Raw genomic sequence first — 19,543 nt, 5'->3', positions numbered from 1 at the left:
CACTGACGCGGCAGCCCCGGACAAATGGCAGTTTCAGTCCTGGCAGGCAGGACTGAGCCTTACCCTGGAGTTGCTGTCCAGGAGACAGCGGGATGTGATGGTGTCCAGGAACGCCTCGTGTGCCGCAATAATGTGGTCCAAGTCCTGGGCCTGCTGCACTCTGTTCCAGAGCTCATCCCAAGAGCACTCGAGAACCTGGAAGGACAAGCTGAGACTGTGGGAAGGGCCTGCTGAGCTCATACCACTGCACCACACTGCAGGGCGGCAAGCTGACTCACCTCAAAGGTGATGTAGTACTGCATCTGATGGATGAAGTGCACCATCTCCGAGGCCAGGATGTGGCACTGGTGAAGCACCCCGGAGAACTCTGCAAAAGATGAGTGTCATCAGGGAAGGGGGTGCTGGTGCTTGTACAGACCCCTATGCATGCAAGCCTCCCGCTAACAAGGCCGTAAGTAAGCCTTACTCCAGATGTCAGAGACCAGAAGCTCTCCGCCCACTCTTGTGCCTTAGCGAAAGGGCTGGACTAAGAGTACTTGCTTTGAAGGCATGTGGACTTGACTTCACACCCCAGTACCCATGTAAAGGCCTGAGCATGGTCGTGCCCATAACTCCAGCATTGGAGGGTCAGGGAAGATCTCAGGGGCTGGCTGGGTGACAGCCTAGGGAATAAGGTGCAGCGTGACAGAGAACAGCACATGTCCTCTTCCTCTTCTGGGGCTCGCTCACTGTCACATGCATATGTATGCACACACACACACGCATATCTCACACACACACACACACACACACACACACACACACACGGCTAAATAGGAAAGTTTGAAATATAGAAATGAGCGCCATGTCTAACTAGAAGCCTTATTTTATGTTATCTGCAACTAGTCCATCTACCACGCAAGGAATGGCTATTTCTCCCTATTTATTCAGAGACAAGAGGGTCTCGGGTGGGCCCTAATTCAGTAGGAAGAAAAGGGAGGGATCCCAGGGAGCGGCCCTGCATGTGCAGCCCGAGGGAGCAGAACAGTACTGGCTTCGGCTGCACTGTGGATCTCTGGCCTATAGAATGTTTAACAGGATGAACATCTGACGGTTTACGTGACCCAGCTTGTAGTGCTGGGCCCTGATAAATAACGTCAGTCTTCACAAGTGACTATTAGGTGACAGGTGAGGGGCTCTGAGGGACTGCGGCTCCCAGAGAGAGGATGACATCAAAGAAGACGCACCTCTGGGGACAGAGACCAAGAGGCACTGCTGTCCTAGGGCAGTGAGCACATTTGCTCAAGAGAGGAGAGATCAAAACACAACCCCAAGTTTAAAACAAAACACAAACAAACAAAAACCTTAAATTCTTCGGTGACTGTACCCAGAGCGTAACACAAACCAGTGTGTGCACACAGACTGCACATGAGTGCACAGTCACAGGGACAGGCAGCAGCAAGTCTGACCCTAACGAATCTGATGAGGGGTCAGGGAAGCAAGCCTTTAGAAAGTGAGGGGGAAACACAGAAGGCGGACACTGCTCTCCTGGGCTTCCTGATGAGGGTGCCAGACACTGCAAAACCACCCTCTGGCCATGAGTGGCCGGTGCCATTTTCAATCAGAGCAGCTGTCATTAGCCAGACTCTCACAAGGTGAAGCCCACCAACAGCTCCTAGGGAACAACAGTCTACAACCTGCACTGAGTGTTTTCAGCCCTTCTCCAGGAACACAAGCGGTTACCAATCGCTGGAGGGAGAGGAACTCTTCTTGTTTAGCCACATGGAATGTGCCCTTACTCCTGGGTGTAAGTTCAGTAAGTTCAGTGATTCACCCACCTAGACTTCAGGGAGATTCTGCAGCAGCCTTCTCTGTCTGGGGTGAAGAGACTGCCCAGGAAGTGTGAGGCAGCAGATGGGCACAAGGTTTGTACAGAGGCAGGCAGTCCAAGGACTCCCCACTGACAGGCCCCAGGGTCCCCATGCTTCCCTGGTCAGAAGTCACAACTTAGTTGTTAGAAATGTATCTACACCTTCCTTAGCAAACACCAGAGTCCTCAGACCGCTCAAGAGAGCTGTGTGCCCACACCATAGGTGTCATTCCCCCGTGGCTATTAGTCGCCTTTGACCAGAAGTGTGGCCATCCAGCACAGGACCCTCAGAAGAGCAGCACACTCCACAGGTCTCCCCCACAACTTGGAATATCTATCAATGAATACAGCTGATCTGCAGCAATTTTCTTTGAATAGAAACAGTCCCAGCAGACAGAGGAGGGACATGAGACAGTTAGCAAATAAACTTTCACAGTCCAGGGAGGCTGGGAGGCCCATCTTTACAGGAGCAGTAAACAACTGGCCGGGAGGAGGCCTGCCAACCTGTTGAGTGGCCTGCATGTCGACAGGGTGCAGGCTCCAGGAACAAGCTCTGGTTAGTGGTACCTAAGCCAGGATGGGTTTTCAGTGATGCAGCTACATTTGAGTCACATGTGCTCCTTCAAGTAGCCTCTCACCAGTACCAACCCTAATAAACTCACTGCTTTGCTACGCTGGACTCAAGGTAACTGTTACTTTGGTCTGTCTTGGTTCCCTGTCTGGAGTGAGCAGACATCCGTTCCCATCTCCCTAGGAAAATGTCACACAATGATGATCTGACAAGGAGGGTACGCTTCCCAGTTCTCTTGAAGGTCTAGAACAGTGTGGTTTTCTCCATTGAAACTAGGCTATCTAACCCAAATCTCTAGTCATACAAATGACTTCTGTTTCCCACACAGAGGACATAGCCACTCTATAGGCATATGTTTTACAGCCTACTTTAACAAGGGCTCAACCCGCCCTCTTGCCCACCACCCACCAGAGGTTATTAGGATACGGGGGAAGTGGACCTGTTTAGAAATAGTTCTTTGGGGTGACTGCAATCTTTGTTGTCAGGATATCAGCAGTCCGGTCCTCTAGCAAACACCAACACAGGTCGGCAGCAGCAGAGCCTACTCAGCCTGATCACCACCCAGGGATCAGCAGGGCAGTTCAACCACAAGAAACCATGAGGCTCACCAACCCACCAGAGACCACCGAGGAAGCGGTAAGAAGCCACAGAACCTCACGAGAAGCTCTTCGGCCAGTTTCTCTATATAACATTACCACAAGCAGAGCTCAGCAGCACAGTGTAAGGCGAACCAATACATGTGTGTAGGTTAGAGAAGAACAGCGAGGCAGAGCAGAGCAAACCAATGCATGAGCCCCGTCCCCCATTGTCTGTCAGTCATATTTATGTTCCTTCTAAATATCACGTGTCCTTTCATGTGTCTGCTATAGCAAAACATCCTTTCACCCGCGTGCCCCAGCAAAACATCATTCGACATAACTAACTTCCAAAGAAACCGGAAGTTTCCACTTTACCACCCTCTGTCAAGAGGCACTCAGTTATGCACGGCAGTGCTCAGTTATGCACAGCAATGCTCAGTTATGCACGGCTGTGCTCAGTTATGTATAGCAGTGCTCAGTCACGCACAGCAGTGCTCAGTCACGCACGGCAGTGCTCAGTTATGCATGGCAGTGCTCAGTTATGCACAGCAGTGCTCAGTTATGCATGGCCGTGCTCAATTATGCATGGCCGTGCCCCCAGAAGAAAATACTCTGCAGATCTACTGTGAGTTTTCACCAAGAGCCAGACTTGGAAAGGAGTCTGCCTCTCCCACTTTGATGGAACTGTTCCAGGGGATCCTGAGCACGGCAGTGCACCCTAAAACTTCCTTGTGTACTGGGGTATGTCACCTCACGTTTGTGTACGGTGAGGTTCTGCAGCAGCCTCCAGGCTGGGCGATCCCTAGGAGAAACTATGCGTGCACATTCACCCCAGTCCTCAAACCCCGCCCACAGACCTGCGTGACAGAGCCAACACTCGTGCTCGTCCTTCAGTCTCCACTACGTGATGGACATGGTTTTCTTCCTAGGAAAACCTGTCCCTCAGCCCGTGAAGGAAACTGCATCGAGAACATGGCCCCCAGGCATGACTGCAGTCTGTTACCCTCGTAGCTGTCCTTGTGGCAGCTCTGTAGGCTCTGAGGACCATGGACTTGATTCAAAGTCCTTTAGCCCTTGAGATATAACCTGTTATCCCTTAACTCTCTACCCAGCGTCCTGAAAATGCGTACCAAATGCATGCTTAAAGAATGCTTCATGACTGGCCCAGAAGAACGGTCTTGGTCAACAGCCCACTGAGGGACAATGAACACACAAGTGTGCCCCACTGGCTTACCACACGGCTTTACACACAAACTTAGGAATGTCTATGGGGGCTGGAGACATAGCTCACACTTGTTCACCAGGTTCAACACCCACATGACAGCTCACAACTGTCAGTGATGCCGACTTCAGGGGAGCCGACTCCCTCATCTAGTTCTGAAGACATCAAGCACACACGCGGTGCACATACACGCATGCCAGCAAATGCTCATACTAAAATGAAAACAAGGACCATCCTTCCCTTCCGCTTACATAGCTAGAGATGGATTCATTCCTGGTTGTCTACCGCCCTCTAAAGGCCACTGAAAGACCTTCAGTGGGAGCTGAACCAGCAGCTCCGTGGCCCAGGCATGTTCAGCAGGACAAACCTGCAGCAGGAGACACATTACCACCCAAGGCCCAAGATTTCAGTTTAAAGAAATACCTTAAAGTAGTTTCATCACAGCTTCCAAATCTCCTCCACAACCTGCACTTCCCGTGGTGCTGCTCGTTTAAGGTGATGAAATAAAGTCCTGTCCATTTTCTTTTCCAAAGCTTTGGATTTAAAAGATGCTTTAAGAGCCAGCACTTTTCCGCATGTCTGCAGTTCAGCCCCCCTCACCCTCGTGCCCGTCCTAACGGCATTCGGCGTGTGAGAATTACAGGCAAGTGCCACTCACAAAGACAACAGCTCACTGTTGGGCTCAGACTGGGTCTGAGGACCTCTTTGCAAGTTTAATCCCAGCGACCCAAGGCAGTGACACTGTCAGAGCCAAGGCAGGCACAGAGAGCTGATTCAAATCTCCTTAGACGACACCACCTTTGTACGATGTGTGAGAAGGATCATCACTAAATACATCACCACATCGCCACAAAGGAAACAGCTGCCCAGAGGGCTGGTCTGTGCTACCCCCAGTCTGCAGCTCAGCCACTGCTCAGCGCCCGCCCTCTCCATGCCGCCATCAGTAATGCACACTGCCCTTCCTACACCATGGTCTAGAGCCATTGTGCTGCCTTTCCAAAGGCAACGGCCGAGGCTGCAGCTCGGCAGCAGCAGACACACCCTGAGAAGTAAAGGCAGAGCAACCATGCTTACTTCAGAAGTGATAAACTGTGGTTAAAGGAAAACCGACAGATGAATGTGGAGAGCTAACCCTTGGCTGCTATGGTTTCCGATTTCACCTTCCAATAGGCTTGAGAGTCGACCCTACATACAGATATGCAGCAACAGGATCCTGGGCCAATCACTTCCCTTGCTCAACCTTGGACTATTGTCCACTGGAAGGAAAGAAATGTAACAGTGAGGTCTCTACGACGCCTCCTGGGAGATGTGACTGACGGACAACGCACCTGAAGCGGTGCCTCCAGGGCAGACACAACTCTCAGCAGACAGCCAGCAAGAGCGAGCGTTATAGTGCAGTCAGAAAGGTCAGAGAGAGAGGACCATGTGGTACTTCATACACGTTATTGCAAACAAATTATTAATTTCTTTAGATTTATCTTTACTATTTAATGATTTGCTATTAATTTAATCATTAAAAGTAATTTATTAATTTTATTATTATTATTTTCTTATTATTGCACAGCTGTTCTTCCTGCATGTATACACATAGGCATCGTCAGGTACCAGAGGCTGTCAGAGAGAGTGTGGAATCCTCTGGGGCTGGATGCTGGGAAGTGAACCTAGGTCCTCAGGAAGAACAAGAGCTCTAAACCACAGCCGACTCTGCAGTCACTTCCACCTCTGAAGCTCACCGAGTTCTGCAGTCTGACTGCACTGCACTCACAGACTACACCCACCACCCAGTGGATTTCGTCACCAGCCACCCCAGAGGACTAGCACTCTCCTGCACTTCTCTAAAAGCCCTGTGTCTAGACACTTTTCATCTCAACAAGTAAGTGGGCAGTTTAGACAGAAGGAAATACAGCTGCAGGGTCAGACTTGGGGGGCGGGGAAGACCCACGACACCTCACTGCACAAGTCTTGCCTCACCTCCACAAGAAGACCTTGTGCTCTTTGACCTTGAGGACCTAGGAGACCATTTTCTCTGTGGAGAGAAGGCTCTGAAGAAAACCAGTTTGCCCACCACGCTGTCAGTCACCATGTCAAACAGGCAGAAAGCTACATTTCCTTACTTCCTTCTTGGCCACCAACAAGGAGCCAGCCGTCAGTGAGTACACAGAGTGGTAAGACCCAGGTAAAGGCCACTCTGCTGTGGCCATGCTGGCCTGGGTGGCCGCCACTGCCTGCAGTCTGCTGTAGCTGTCCGGACCTTTGGTATTTTAGAGTTAGCCTATGACCCGCCGAAACAGTAGCGACGAGGGAACCTCTTCCTTCAGACACCGGTTCCACGTTATCTGTAACAACTGTTTTATTGATCGAAGGGCAGGTTCACCTTAGTTGTTCCTTAGAGAGGTTTATGAAATGCTCTAGTAATCAACTTCCACATAACGAACTCAAATCATTCATAATCGAAGTCATTCAATATTGTAACATTAACAAAATCTTGACTGTCTAAACTATGATTCTAAACTATAAAATATAAAACACGTCCACATACTGGAGTATGCTCAAAAGAAAAATTCACAGCTCAAAGAGAATATAATTAAAGCACTAAGTGAATTTTGAATAACCCAGGGACCTAGTGAAAAGCATTCCTTCTTTGAAAATTGGTGATTAAAAAATTGAACTTGGGGCTGGAGAGATGGCTCAGCAGTTAAGAGCACTGGCTGTTCTTCCAGAGGTCCTGAGTTCAATTCCCACCAACCACATGGTGGCTCACAACCATCTGAAATGGGGTCTAATGCCCTCTGTTGGTGTGTCTGAAGACAGCGACAGTGTACTTATATATGTAAAATAAATAAAAAAAACTTTAAGGAAAAAAATTATACTAAGGACTAGAGAGACGGCTCAGTTTAGATTTCCAACACCCACATGGCAGCTCACAACTATCTGTAAGGCCAATTCCAGGGCATGCAATTCCTGCTCTGGCCTCCATGTGTACCAAGTGCATACACAGATTCAGGCACTTATACATGTATTCATCACCTTCATCATCATCATCAAACTACACCCATCGTCATCGTCATCATCATCATTAAACTATACACATGATCATCATCATCATCGTCAAACTACACCCATGAACGTTAGTGAAAACCAAATGCAATTTTAAAAGAAACTTCATGTTGTGAATCCAGTGTGACTTAATTTCCTCTTTGTAATGAAGTCCAGGCAAGGATACAAAGAAGCCCTCATAAACCAGACTCACAGTGCAACAGTGAGTCCGTTCCCTCGTGAGCCCGTTCACTCGTGAGCCCGTTCACTCGTGAGCCCGTTCACTCGTTACTTTAAGGCTTTAATGTCTGATGCAGACTCAGTTGGCCTCTGAATTTACCTGGCATGTTCCTCAGGAGTTTCGCATTGCACATGTGTCCTTTCCGGATGTCAGTGAGGATGTACTCCATGCGCTTGGCCCTCCACAGGAAATTAAACACTCTCAGGTAGTGGCTCATGCACTCTCGTGTGAACACCTAGAAAGACAAAAGATGGGTGTGGCTCTTGTGCAAAGAAGCTCCTAGCCCAGGCCCTAGCCTTCCGATAATCAGCAAACACAGTTCCAGCCTGGTCCACACAGCACAGAAGGAAGGAGTTGACAACAGCCACCTCGTGTCTTAGGTGCACAGCAGAAGCTGCCAGGTATGTCTGCTCAGGGTGGACACAGGGCTGAAGGTGGTGGGAGCACAGCTCAGTGGGACTTCTTCCCCTCCAGTTCTCTGTCCTGGAACTCGTATGCAGACCAGGCTGGGCTCCAACTCAGAGACCCGCCTGCCTCTGCCCACCAAGTGCTAAGATTAAAGCATGCATCACCATGCCCAGCTTTCTTTTTGTAAACTGTTTTATGCTTTGTATTTGCCGATATGTATGCCAATGTGCCACATGCATGCCTGGTCCCCTTGGAGGCCAGAAGAGGACAGTGGATCCCCTGGGACTGTAGTCACAGACAGTTGTCAGCCACTGTATGAGTACTAGGAGTAGAACATAGGTCCTCTGGAAGTGCAGTGATCTTCCTAACCCCTGAGCCAACCCTACAGCCATAACTCTCCAGGGCTTTAGACCCAGCCCACATCGGTCTAAACTTAAACACTTGACTGTAACCCCCAACCTGTAAGAGACACAGGCAGAGGACTCGCTTGCTTTAGTGATAACATCTCCAAGGGCAGAGGCAGGCACAGCAGCACTCCACCCTGACAAGTCTCAGGTCCCTGTCACAGGCCTATGGACTCAGTACCACAGACATGGCTTCTCAAGCAGGTGATGGGTCCTGGTATAGAGACTGTCTTCAGCCCTCCTGTCAGCCCTCCTGTCAGCCCTCCTGTCAGCCCTCCTGTGCTGGCCAAGTTTTCAAAGGAAAATACTTGCTATCCAATTATACTTCAACATCAGGAAACCCATGAGTAGTTTAAGTAAGTGCCCTTCACACTAGACAGTGAAGGAAGACACACACACACACACACACACACACACACACACACACACACACACACACACACACAGAGCTAATGACAGTTACAGCTGCCTGCACTGACTCTGCCATGGGACAAGGGCTCATTCCATTCTGAAGGAGCTCTGATCTCCAAGAAATCTTACTGCGCCCATGTCTGTCCTCAGGCCTTTCCACAAGATCCTGAAGTGCTCACCCTACCTTTTCACTTCACCACCTCCCAGTGAGCATAGAACTCAGCCAGTGAGCACAGAGCATTAATCATCCTTGCTCCTTACACTTTAGCTTATCTTGTTCTTCTGTGTACCTCATGCATCTGTGTAACAAGGACTACCTATGCATCCTCCCCTCTGACACCCAATGGTAAATCTGGGAAGGTGCATGATGAAGACGATGACAGACAGACAGACAGACAGGCAGACTGACAGACAGACAAGCAAACAATGAAACTGCTCTGAAGTAATTCCAAAATCAAATCTAAGGGGATTATCCTAGGGGATTATCTGTGTACTGCTTGCTTCCTACACTGTTATCACTCTTGTGATTACAGAATTAAGGATGGCTGATTCAGATGTTACCAGTCAGTCATGGGATTCTTCTCTATAGCCATGATACATCGTAGAGTAGTCTTTGAAGTTCCATAGTCCTATTGATTTCAAACGTTCAGTGAAGCCGTGGTCCTTTAAGCACTAACTATGTAAGAGGAAGACGTCTACTGCTCTGACCTGGAGCCACAGCAGTTTTACCAGGTGGCTACGCAGTTCACTTAAGGGAGACTACAGTCCAGAGATACAGTAAGCTTCAGACTCCTCATCTGCAGAGACCTCAACAGCAAGAAAGTCTCCAGCTTGTTCAGTGTGGGAGAGCAGCCCTGATGCGGCCCTGTTCTCAGCCTCCCTCACCAACCTCAGGCAACGCACACAGCAAAGCCCTCCAAATCAGTCTTCTGCAGCTGGAATCGAGACTCCGTGACCTCGCCACTCTTAAATCTGGATGGACTTTACCACAAATAACTTGAGACTCATGAAAAGCAGGGTCAACCAGAAATACTGCACATAGTTAACGAGCTGCATTTAGCTAATGCGTTCTTCTGCAACCTGGGTTGTGAATTTCACAATGTCCCAAATTAGACTAACCCAAAAATCTCACTGACATTTTACATCTTAGAATTAGTAGAAGCTAATGCTGCTATTATACGAGATATAATTATATGATTGCTACAGGATATATTCCTACTATAATTAAATTCTGTTCAAAAAATGACAACCTCAATTAATGAGAATAGAACGGAAACAGGTAACACACAAATTAACCAAGGGAAAAGCAGAAAAGGCTGTATTTATACACTAGGCTTCCCTTATCTTTTGTGTACGTTTTCCTTCTTGCATGTGTGTACATGCCTGGACATAGCTGCATGTGCATGCAGATGCCTTCACCTTCTACTGTTGAGACAGAGTCTCTCTCGTCCTTGAACCCAGAGCTCACTAATTCTGCTCAGCCACACAGTCCGCCCATTCTGGGGATCTCACTTCTGCTTCCTGTGCACTGGGACTGCAGGGGACTCCAGAACCACTCAGCATCTCCATGAGAGCTGGGGACCTGGACTGCAGTCGTCAATCCTGTACAGCAAACTCACTTAGCCGACTTCCTACCCCTCCTTTCCAGCCTCAGTAACATCTACAATTAAACCTGACAGACAACCACTAATGCTGGTTTGAACACATGCGCTTTTGCAATAATAAGCCCATGAGGATGGCAATGGCAAACTAATTCACCACCCACAAACAGAAACAGCACAAGTCATGCAGGAGAACGCGCCCCGCACTCTGGTCCTGACTAAGCTACCACACCACCCCTTCTTTTTCTCCATCTGGCAGACCAGGCTGCTGACACAACCAACTCAGCTGGTGTCTGAATGGATACCAGGGGGCCAGACTGGGCTGTCACAGATATGTCATAAAATGTTGTTCTTCAGTCCTGCTAAAGATGGATTCAAAACCTGAGTTTCGGCTATCCACAGTACACGATGTGCAACTGTGGCATGCCAGTGAGGTGTGTGACACCATCAATAAGTAATGGCCTGGGGATGGAGCGTAGGAGCCACTCAGACACACTAGGGCAGTGCTCCAGTACGGAGCTGTACCCTGAGCCTTACTGTGTCCTTTATGCACACAAATACAATACTACAGCCACAGTCTAAGAAAGCACCTATCAGTCCTAACTTGCTGACGTAGCACACAGCTGTGCACAGTCCACCACACAGAACAGCAACTCACGGCACAAGCCCAGGGCCACACTGAATATGGTAGTGGGTAAACTTAAGAGCAATTGTGGAGTTAAACTAGCAGCTCTGACCTGATCAAAGTCAAACATGGAATCCACGAGTCAAAGAAACCTCCTGAACAGCTCTCGGGCCCCGTGGACTTACGACACAGCTTTGGGTGGCACTCTGTGAATGTGGCCTCCACAGAATCATCATACCAAGGGACGCGACTTATCACACAGAAGGGACAGTCATGAAGCCACCTGCGACACCCACTAGAGAAGGGATTTTAGAGCCCAGTCATGCTTAGCAAATGTCCCCAATAATAAAGGAAATGTAATCTATTTCCCTAGCGTTTCAGACGCAGAAATGACTAAGTCTCAGTTAACCCTACAGGGCGGGAACACGAGCTGGAGGCGTGTGGAGGCAGCTCCTCCAGCCGACGCTCCGTGCCGCAGAGCAAACCGCCCTCCTCAGTGAGTGAGCGAAGGAGCGCCAACTACGGGACAGCTCTCGGCTCATCAGCCTAGATGAATGCTAGGTATCAAACTCACCTAAGGAGAAAAAATACGATTCTCCTAAAATATACTTTATGCTCCCTTTCAAATTATCCTACATTACTTGCTACAGTCTAGGAATAATGGCATAAAATGAACAATGCGTTTATTAAGCACCTGCTGCAACCTGTGACAGAACAATGATATTTCTAAGAATTCTTAAAATCACCGAGCGTTTCCGCTCTCATTAATAACTCTCTGAACACAGCCTTGGCTTATGCAACCCACTCAGCGGGTAGACCCTGACATCACAATTCCTTTGAACCTTAGCTTTTAGAAAAGAAAGCCAATTTGAAACAATAAAAAGCCCAGCAATCCAAACACTGCGCACACGGCACACAAGCACACTGCACACAAGCACACTGCACACAAGCACACAACCACACAAAATGGCCTTACAGTGGCAATTGGTCCATCGACGTGGTAATCCAGGCTGAAGACATCCCACCCAGTGTCACCAGGAGAGACCTAAGAGTAATAAAATAAAACAACAAATACTGGAGAGGCTTTGTACTCACTGCCTAGGAACCTGCCAACTGCTCTAAGGAAGGGGAGTACAGGAGGTGCAGGCTTTAAGACCAGGAAGCGCTCTGCTGTGGGATCAGGGATCTGCCCGTTGGCACCAGCTTGGAGTGAGCAAGGGGAGAGTAGAGGAGCACATCCCAGGCGCTCTGTGGTCATGTGGGAATCAGTGGCACTGTTCTGAATGAACAGTACAGACACACGCTCGAAGTTCAACCTTCGAGCCACACTGTCTCCTATCAAGCTCAGAAACTTAAGAACAAAAAGCCACTGGGTTTAGTGATGAGGCAGATCAGGCAGTGAAGACTCATGCTCATGCTAAACACAGCCCTCCTACCAGACCAGCCCCAGACTCCAGTGGTCTGAGGAGTAGACACAGTCCCCGCCTGCTGACCACGTGCATGCATCACCTCCAATGTACCATTAAATGTGGCTCACGCCACTAAGCACCGTGATGCTCCCATGACCTACGGGGACCTACCCCCTCAGAAAGATGTGCACGCTCACACGCCCCCAATACGCTCATGCACCCCAGCACCCTCACACGCCCCCAATACGCTCATGCACCCCAGCACGCTCACACACCCCCAATACGCTCATGCACCCCAGCACGCTCACACGCCCCCAATATGCTCATGCACCCCAGCACGCTCACGCCCCAACACGCTCATGCACCCAGCACCCTCACACACCCCAGCACCCCCTCACGCCCCCAGCACCCTCACGCCTCCCCCACCCTCACGCCCCAGCACCCCTCACTGCCCCAGCACGCCCCCAGCACCCTCACAGCCCCCAGCACCCTCACAGGCCCCAGCACCCTCACTTACTTCCAGCAGCCTCACATCTAGTCTCTTAAGGATCTCCGGGCTGTCAAACTGGGCATTGGTGGCTCTTACAGCAGTTTCAAGAATTCCCGTCAAGTTATGCTGATACAAAGTTGTTGCGGGCCGAACAAGTTCTGGTCTTTTAAAAAGGTGTTCAAAATTAAAGATACTATTACTTAAAGTTTTAAAAAAATTAATTAAAGAAGTAAAAGCTCAGAAATGGAAAAGGAGAACAGTTAGACATAGTTATGAAAGCACCATGGTCCCAAGCAATTGCTCTGTGGTCTCATTCAGGTTTCTGAGAAGGCTCTAAGAGCACCGCTCCAGACCTTGTATATGACCACTGCAAAGACAACAGAGAGACCCTCTGAGGCGCCCACACCACGCTTTGGAGTGTTTTATCGTCTTCCTGCATGCTTCTTTCTCTTACCCGTGTTCACAATTTATTAACATGCTTTTAAAAACCTCAATTCTGCTTCATTAAGAAAAGCTCATGATATTAACTGCCAATAAGGTTGTAGAAAGCACATTTCTTCAATATTAAAAACATTAATTTTCATTCAGCTTAGGCTGAGAGTACTTATATGTGCTGTAGCATTGTGACAGTTTTCAAATTATGGCTGGCCTACTACAGGATCGTTACAAATTCCTACAAAGACCCTAAGTCTAGGCAACTAAGTATGACATCATAGCTCCAGGAGCACGCCGTCATCCCAGCACCCAGGCACACATCCTCAAATAGACCTGCAGCCAACAGGAGACAGGCTGATGGCTCTGAGGAGAGAGCAGTGCCCCACAGATGACACACCAGGAGGGGAGACAGTAGCCGGGGAGCGATGCCCAGTGCCAAGCAGACCTGCGCTCTGCTCCGCCTGGCTAGGCGGCCTGCACTTGTCCACTCTGCACACCCAGGCCTGTGACTGCCACTGTGGGCCAGCACTACGAGAGCATCTCTCTAACAGCTCGCGTTCTCTTTAACTCTCTGAGGACCCCTCCTTTCCAGTGTGGAAATGCTCTACACTCGTGGGCTTGCTCCAGGGCACTACCACCCAGACTCCCCGCTGGATGAGACAGGACAGCTGGGGACATCCTGGGAAGTCAGATGAACCTCGAGGTCACAGGCCCAAAACATCAGCAAGGTGTAAAGGTTTCTGCCATTTATTTGTTCTGAGGGGAACAACTTATTATTAAGTTATTAAATTATTATTAAAGTGAATCCTGAGACACAGCAAGGATGATGCCCTTCAAAGGCTTCAGTGAAAGCACTGGACCTACTGTGACCACATGAGGCCACTCGCCATCAGCCCTGTGCAGAGCCCTGGGCTACCCCAGGTCTGGATGCTCCACAAGAGGAGGAAGGCCACGGGCAGTGAAGTGGGCAATGCTGTCAAGCGGCATAAAGCATGGACTAAGACACCAATGCAAAATACTTGTCTATCAAATTAATTTCAAACATTAGCCAAGCTAACTGTTACAAGCTCCTGACTCCACCCACGCAGGGAGCCACTGCATACATCGTGATATTCACAGGGACGTGAGGCCTCCCGTGAACTTGGCCTGGCACACATCTGATGGTCTGCTGGCTGCCCGACACAACTGTAAGGAATTAATCCATGAAACTCTTATCTATGTGGAGCTTGCTTTAAACACTGATTTGTAAAATCAACTCATTTCCCCCTGATGCCACTTGTTCCTTTAAAGAAAACCCGTTAGGTCCTTATCATGTAAAAGACGGAGCTTCTCACTTTAGCAGATCCATTAGGTGCCGTATGAAGTCTCCTTGGCCAAGTAGCAGGTACCGGCGCATGGCCTGCATGTGCTCCAGCAGACTGTACTTTCTGTTGAGGACATCCAACAGGTATTTGCTGGTCTCAAAATAAGCAGCATCAATTTTCCCTTGAAATGCGTTTTCTAAGTCTGTGAATAAGTCCGCAGCTGTAAAAACAAGAGGGACAGGCACACGTCCATATGTAGCATGTATCATAACAGAGGAACAGTAAAGGCATTATGGAACCCAAGCCAGCCCATCAATGTAGACCCAACCCAGGCACGGTCAACAAAGGCATAGCAGTCATGAGCCCAACAGGCCAGCGCACCTTGGACCAAGAGCAGATGCTGGCACTTGCTTTCCAGGAGGAGCGGCCCCAGCACTGCGCATAAGCGCAAGGCTCACCCTGCAGGAGGTAGCTAAAGTTGTCTCACTTATCTTGTCTCACAACCACAGAGCATCAGAGTCCCAGCAGGACTGAGACTCTGGGGGCCACCTGCACCTCGTGCACGATCTAAGCATGGTGGAAAGGTCATAACTCCAATACTACAATCTTCCAACTTCTTAACTGTCTCTATCTCTTAAACACAGGGATCTGCCCCAGACTCAAGATAGCAAGAACACTAGTAACCTGGAGATAAGCTGCTGGGAAAACAGAGGCTGAGGCAGGAAGCAAGAGAGAAGAGGGAGAGGGACGGGTGGCAGATTTCCACCAGCTGCCAAGGGAACCTGTAAGCTGCGGCAGGCGGATCCTGGAGTCACGCCTCCCACCTGCCTTACCTATCGACCGTCTTTTCATCCTCACGGGAATAAAGCCATGCAAATCACTAAGGAGGTAACAGCTTGCTTGATTCAATGCCACTAACTCCATGTTAAAAAATTTGAGTAACCACACAGTAATAGTTATTTCACACGTGTTCACATACACTCTGTATGAACGTATTTTAGTGGTCCAGGTATACAGATGCTATGCAGGAAAGAGCTTTAAGCAACATTATCATGGTTACCACTAGGGTTCCTACCACTGTCCATATGACCCTCTCACACCATCATAACCACATGACCAACCCACCCCATCCCTACCACCCCACCCCATCCCTACCACCCCACCCCATCCCTACCACCACCACCACAATCACCACCACCGTCACAACCACCACAGCTGCCATACCGTCACGAGGTGACTCTGCCGACTTGGTCACGGCTATCATTTTTGTAGTAGGTGTCTGATCGTGACAAACTTGGTGCAAGAAATTTATTGACTTTCCTATCAAAAGGACCTAAAAAGAAAAATAAGCTATGATTCATCTTTACACAAGTTAATGATCCAAACACATCGAATATTCCCACATTCCACATTAGCTACGGATTTTAAAACAAAGGACATAAGCACTGGATCTCCACCAGGTAAGTTCTAGGAGCTCAAACAGCACACCAACAAACACACATCACCATGGCCCACCAGCAGAACACAACCAAACTTCCTTAAGTGACAATCAGCTGCCACCCACCTAGTCCAAGCACTGAGCAATGGTGGTCAACACTGAATGGGGGTGTCCTGCCCCTCCTACCTTCCTAGACTGGTCCATCGTAATAAAGGAAGGGATCATTGATTTCCTCAGGGTGTACTTGTCATGCCACAGACGGTCGGTTTTAACTGTTGGATCTGACGCCACAAAAAACTAAGAGTAAAAGAACACCGGGCGTTAGAAATAGCTCCGAAAAGACGTGGTGGTGCACACCTTTAATCCCAGCACTTGGGAGGCAGAGGCAGGTGGACTCTTGAGTTCAAGACCAGCCTGGTCTACAAGATAGTTCCAGGTCAGCCAGGGCCAAACAGAGAAACCCTGTTTCAAAAAACCAAAAATTAGAATGAAGAAATACTTGTGAAAATACTATAGTAACAAGGACATTAATATAGTTACTCTATAAGTAAGTTCTTCAGACACAAAGAGTCCACTCACTTACACAATAAACTTATTTAACAAAGCACTCTGGACGGAAAGCTAGGCTGTGTTCCAGATAATTTAAACCAAACCACAACAAAAGCAAGTTGCACTTCTCCGAGAGGACTCAGGAGTTAGATCCAGAGTGAGGGCAGTGAAGCCTCTCCCTGGCAGCCTCCAGGACCCGTGTCCCGAGGGTTCTGCTGCCGTGGCATCTGCACGAAGCTCCAGCACTTTCTCAGCACTCAAGGCCAGGGGCCCTCGTTTGTGTGCTCATGACCACCTCCACCTCAGAGTGCAGTGCCACAGGCTGGAACAGCAGCTGAGCACAGAGTCCACAAACTGACAACACAAGACAAGAGTCCAAACACAAGAGCTCTCATGCCAAGGCCACCAGCAACCAAGCAGCCAAAGGGCGCTAAAGAGACTTTCTTATGAGCCTCTCCTGGCACTACCTATGAGAAACACACCTTCTACCTCATCCAAGTCACAGGAAGAAGATCCAGCGGCCACTGCCTCCCTTATCTACAGTACAAAGAGACCACTTTCAGGTGAGCTACGAGGCTTAGTACCACTGCTCTGATCCCTACCAACTCACTCTCCAGAAGCAGAACTGACGAGTGAGTTATGTCCAATTTCTATGTATCTGACACCACACACTTGTGTGCTAGCACGCCCACCAGCAGGGCACCTGTATTCTATACCCTTAGCTAAATGAAACTGAGCAGACGGCCACAGTGCTAATGCCCTTTCGTGGTTTCCTCCTGTGCCCTGATCTGGTTTGGTTGTTGCTGTTATAACTATAAGCTTCCTATTCTCAGACAATCATCCCACTTTTCAGATTACAGAAATAGCATTCAATGTACTTTTACCATTTTATTTTGTTCTGTATTATATCTATCATTATTTACCTTCAAAAAATATTATCCTTTTATTAGGAAAGCTTTTTGATTGAAATACATTACACTCTAACATGCTACTAAATGTCAAAAGCAATCCAGGGTAGTACATGCTTTAATCCCAGCAATTGGGTGGTAGACATATCTTTGCAAGTTCTAGGCCAGTCAGGACTACATAGCAAGATTTTTGCCTCAAAAATAAGTAAGTAAATAAATAAATAACCTGTAAGTGAGAAACTACTAGATTAATTAACTCCAACAGTGGTTTATCTTGGGTTTTGTATTTAAACAACAACACAGTTGATAATAAAGCCAGTGTTGTTGGGGAAATGCCAAGAACAAGCGAGCATGCCAATGACCCGTGACGACCATGTGAGCACTAACACAGCCTCCTACTTTGTCACAGTTTTCCAAGGACTCAAAGAAGAGTACCAATCCTTCCAGGAAAAACAAGATGCAAATTTACATTTATAAATACAGGGCATACTAACAGCTAGTCAGGATTTCAAAGGAACTTTATAAGAACTGGATGAAGAATAGCTGAGTGTCAGAAAGTGATACTCATCATTTACTTCCAAGAAAAAATGAGGTAGGACATGGTGCACAGTCCATGTGAAACTGAGAAAACACAGCATACTCCAAGTCTAACTTCTGCTAGAAGTGCTTATACCAGCAAGACATTTAAATTGCACAACTGTGTAAACCAGAAAAGCTTAATAACTGAACCAGATAAACATTTTGCTGTTTTTGTTGTTTTAGATGGCATCATTCTCTCAGAGCAGTTAACGAGTTTTCTTCTGCAGAAATCCACTCTGAGATGAGTAACTGTCATTTAAGATGAGGTCTCACCCATGGGTTTGCAGGCCAAGCTTTTGAATGCTGACACTCTTGTGACCAGAGAGAAGAGATTATTTGTTTCTAAGTAACTAATCTAACTTACACTCTTGCTTAAAATACATTACGGAGGCAGCTTGGAGAAATAAACGCTCCGTTAGGATGAGGTTATCATGTAGCACATACTGAAATAGGAAATGCTCTAAACCCACCGTAAGCATCTCCCTGGCGACCTTCACCGTGCCACCACTGCTCTTTGGCTTCCCATTCAACAGATTAGATTAATTGCATATAAATTATATTCCTGTGATTCACTTAACCACAAGAGCTAGTTTTTATAGACAGCACACCAATTCATCCTGATAGTTTGAGTGCAGCTGGGTTTCCATCAGTCTGAACAATAAGAAATTTTAATTTAAACTATTAAAAACCTCCCAGGCAATTCAGTCATCTTTGGAAGTCATGAACACATTGCTTCATCTAGGGCAGAGGAGCGTGCAATCACTCTACGAGCAGCCAGTGGCGAGCACAAAGGGTGTGCTCATCTTTAGAATATAATGAACTCTGTGAGACATATATGGTGGCAGAGGAAGGACCAAGGTCGGGATATAATTGCATAAGTCTGCACTGTAGTGATGCACTGCCCCTCAAGGTCCTTTAATTTCTACCATTGTGTCAATCACAGAAAGAATCTAGGAAAAAATAAAACGTCATTGTACCCTGATTTCTCATTAACTGCTAGACAAAGGCACACTCCCACCCCAAACAGGAGCAGAGGGGTGATCCTCAGCGTGCAGCTTCATTTCTAGGAACCAGACACATCGGCAGATGACAGAGGCTCCCACAGCAACCTCCCTGCTCCAGCACCCACCCGGGGCTCCAGCTTAGTTCTTAAGAGAGCTCACAGCCCCTTCCGAGGGTGAAATTCAGCAGCTTCCTGATCACAAAGGTCATGGACGAGGCAAATGCTCACAGAACAGTACTCAAAGGGCTTGGTGGGCTAAACTCATCCCGAAGCATCTCATGTGTGGGATGTGAGTGGAGCTGTTTTCTTTATGCCATGTTGGCAGCATTTACCGACATAGAGAAACAAGGGTTTCGGTCACTGTCTGATGGTCCGTTAGTCTGAGCACCTCCCTCCCCATGTACTTCCACACAGTGCTCGCCTAGGGTTTCCTCATGATAAGACCACGTGACCTAAGACGGGCTAAGCTGATTTCTTCCTGT

At 48.2% G+C, this 19,543-nt stretch overlaps 1 protein-coding gene across 2 annotated transcripts in view; it reads right to left on the bottom strand.

The window, feature by feature from the left end:
- Tubgcp3 (tubulin gamma complex associated protein 3) overlaps positions 1-19,543 on the bottom strand; it is a 59,491-nt gene that overhangs the window by 10,861 nt on the left and 29,087 nt on the right. The window contains exons 12-19 of one of the 2 annotated variants that reach the window (XM_032918747.1): positions 16,209-16,319; positions 15,809-15,917; positions 14,615-14,804; positions 12,873-13,008; positions 11,923-11,991; positions 7,597-7,732; positions 279-367; positions 64-195 (exon numbers count right to left, since the gene is read on the bottom strand). In XM_032918747.1, coding sequence (XP_032774638.1) covers positions 64-195; positions 279-367; positions 7,597-7,732; positions 11,923-11,991; positions 12,873-13,008; positions 14,615-14,804; positions 15,809-15,917; positions 16,209-16,319 — 972 coding nt within the window. Of the gene's footprint in view, positions 1-63; positions 196-278; positions 368-7,596; positions 7,733-11,922; positions 11,992-12,872; positions 13,009-14,614; positions 14,805-15,808; positions 15,918-16,208; positions 16,320-19,543 lie in introns of those variants that run through there. The other variant, XM_032918748.1, reaches the window with a different exon arrangement.

Source organism: Rattus rattus, chromosome 13 (assembly GCF_011064425.1).
Source record: "Rattus rattus isolate New Zealand chromosome 13, Rrattus_CSIRO_v1, whole genome shotgun sequence".
NCBI classification, from domain to species: Eukaryota; Metazoa; Chordata; class Mammalia; order Rodentia; family Muridae; genus Rattus; species Rattus rattus.
This window is presented reverse-complemented; position numbering and strand designations above follow the sequence as displayed.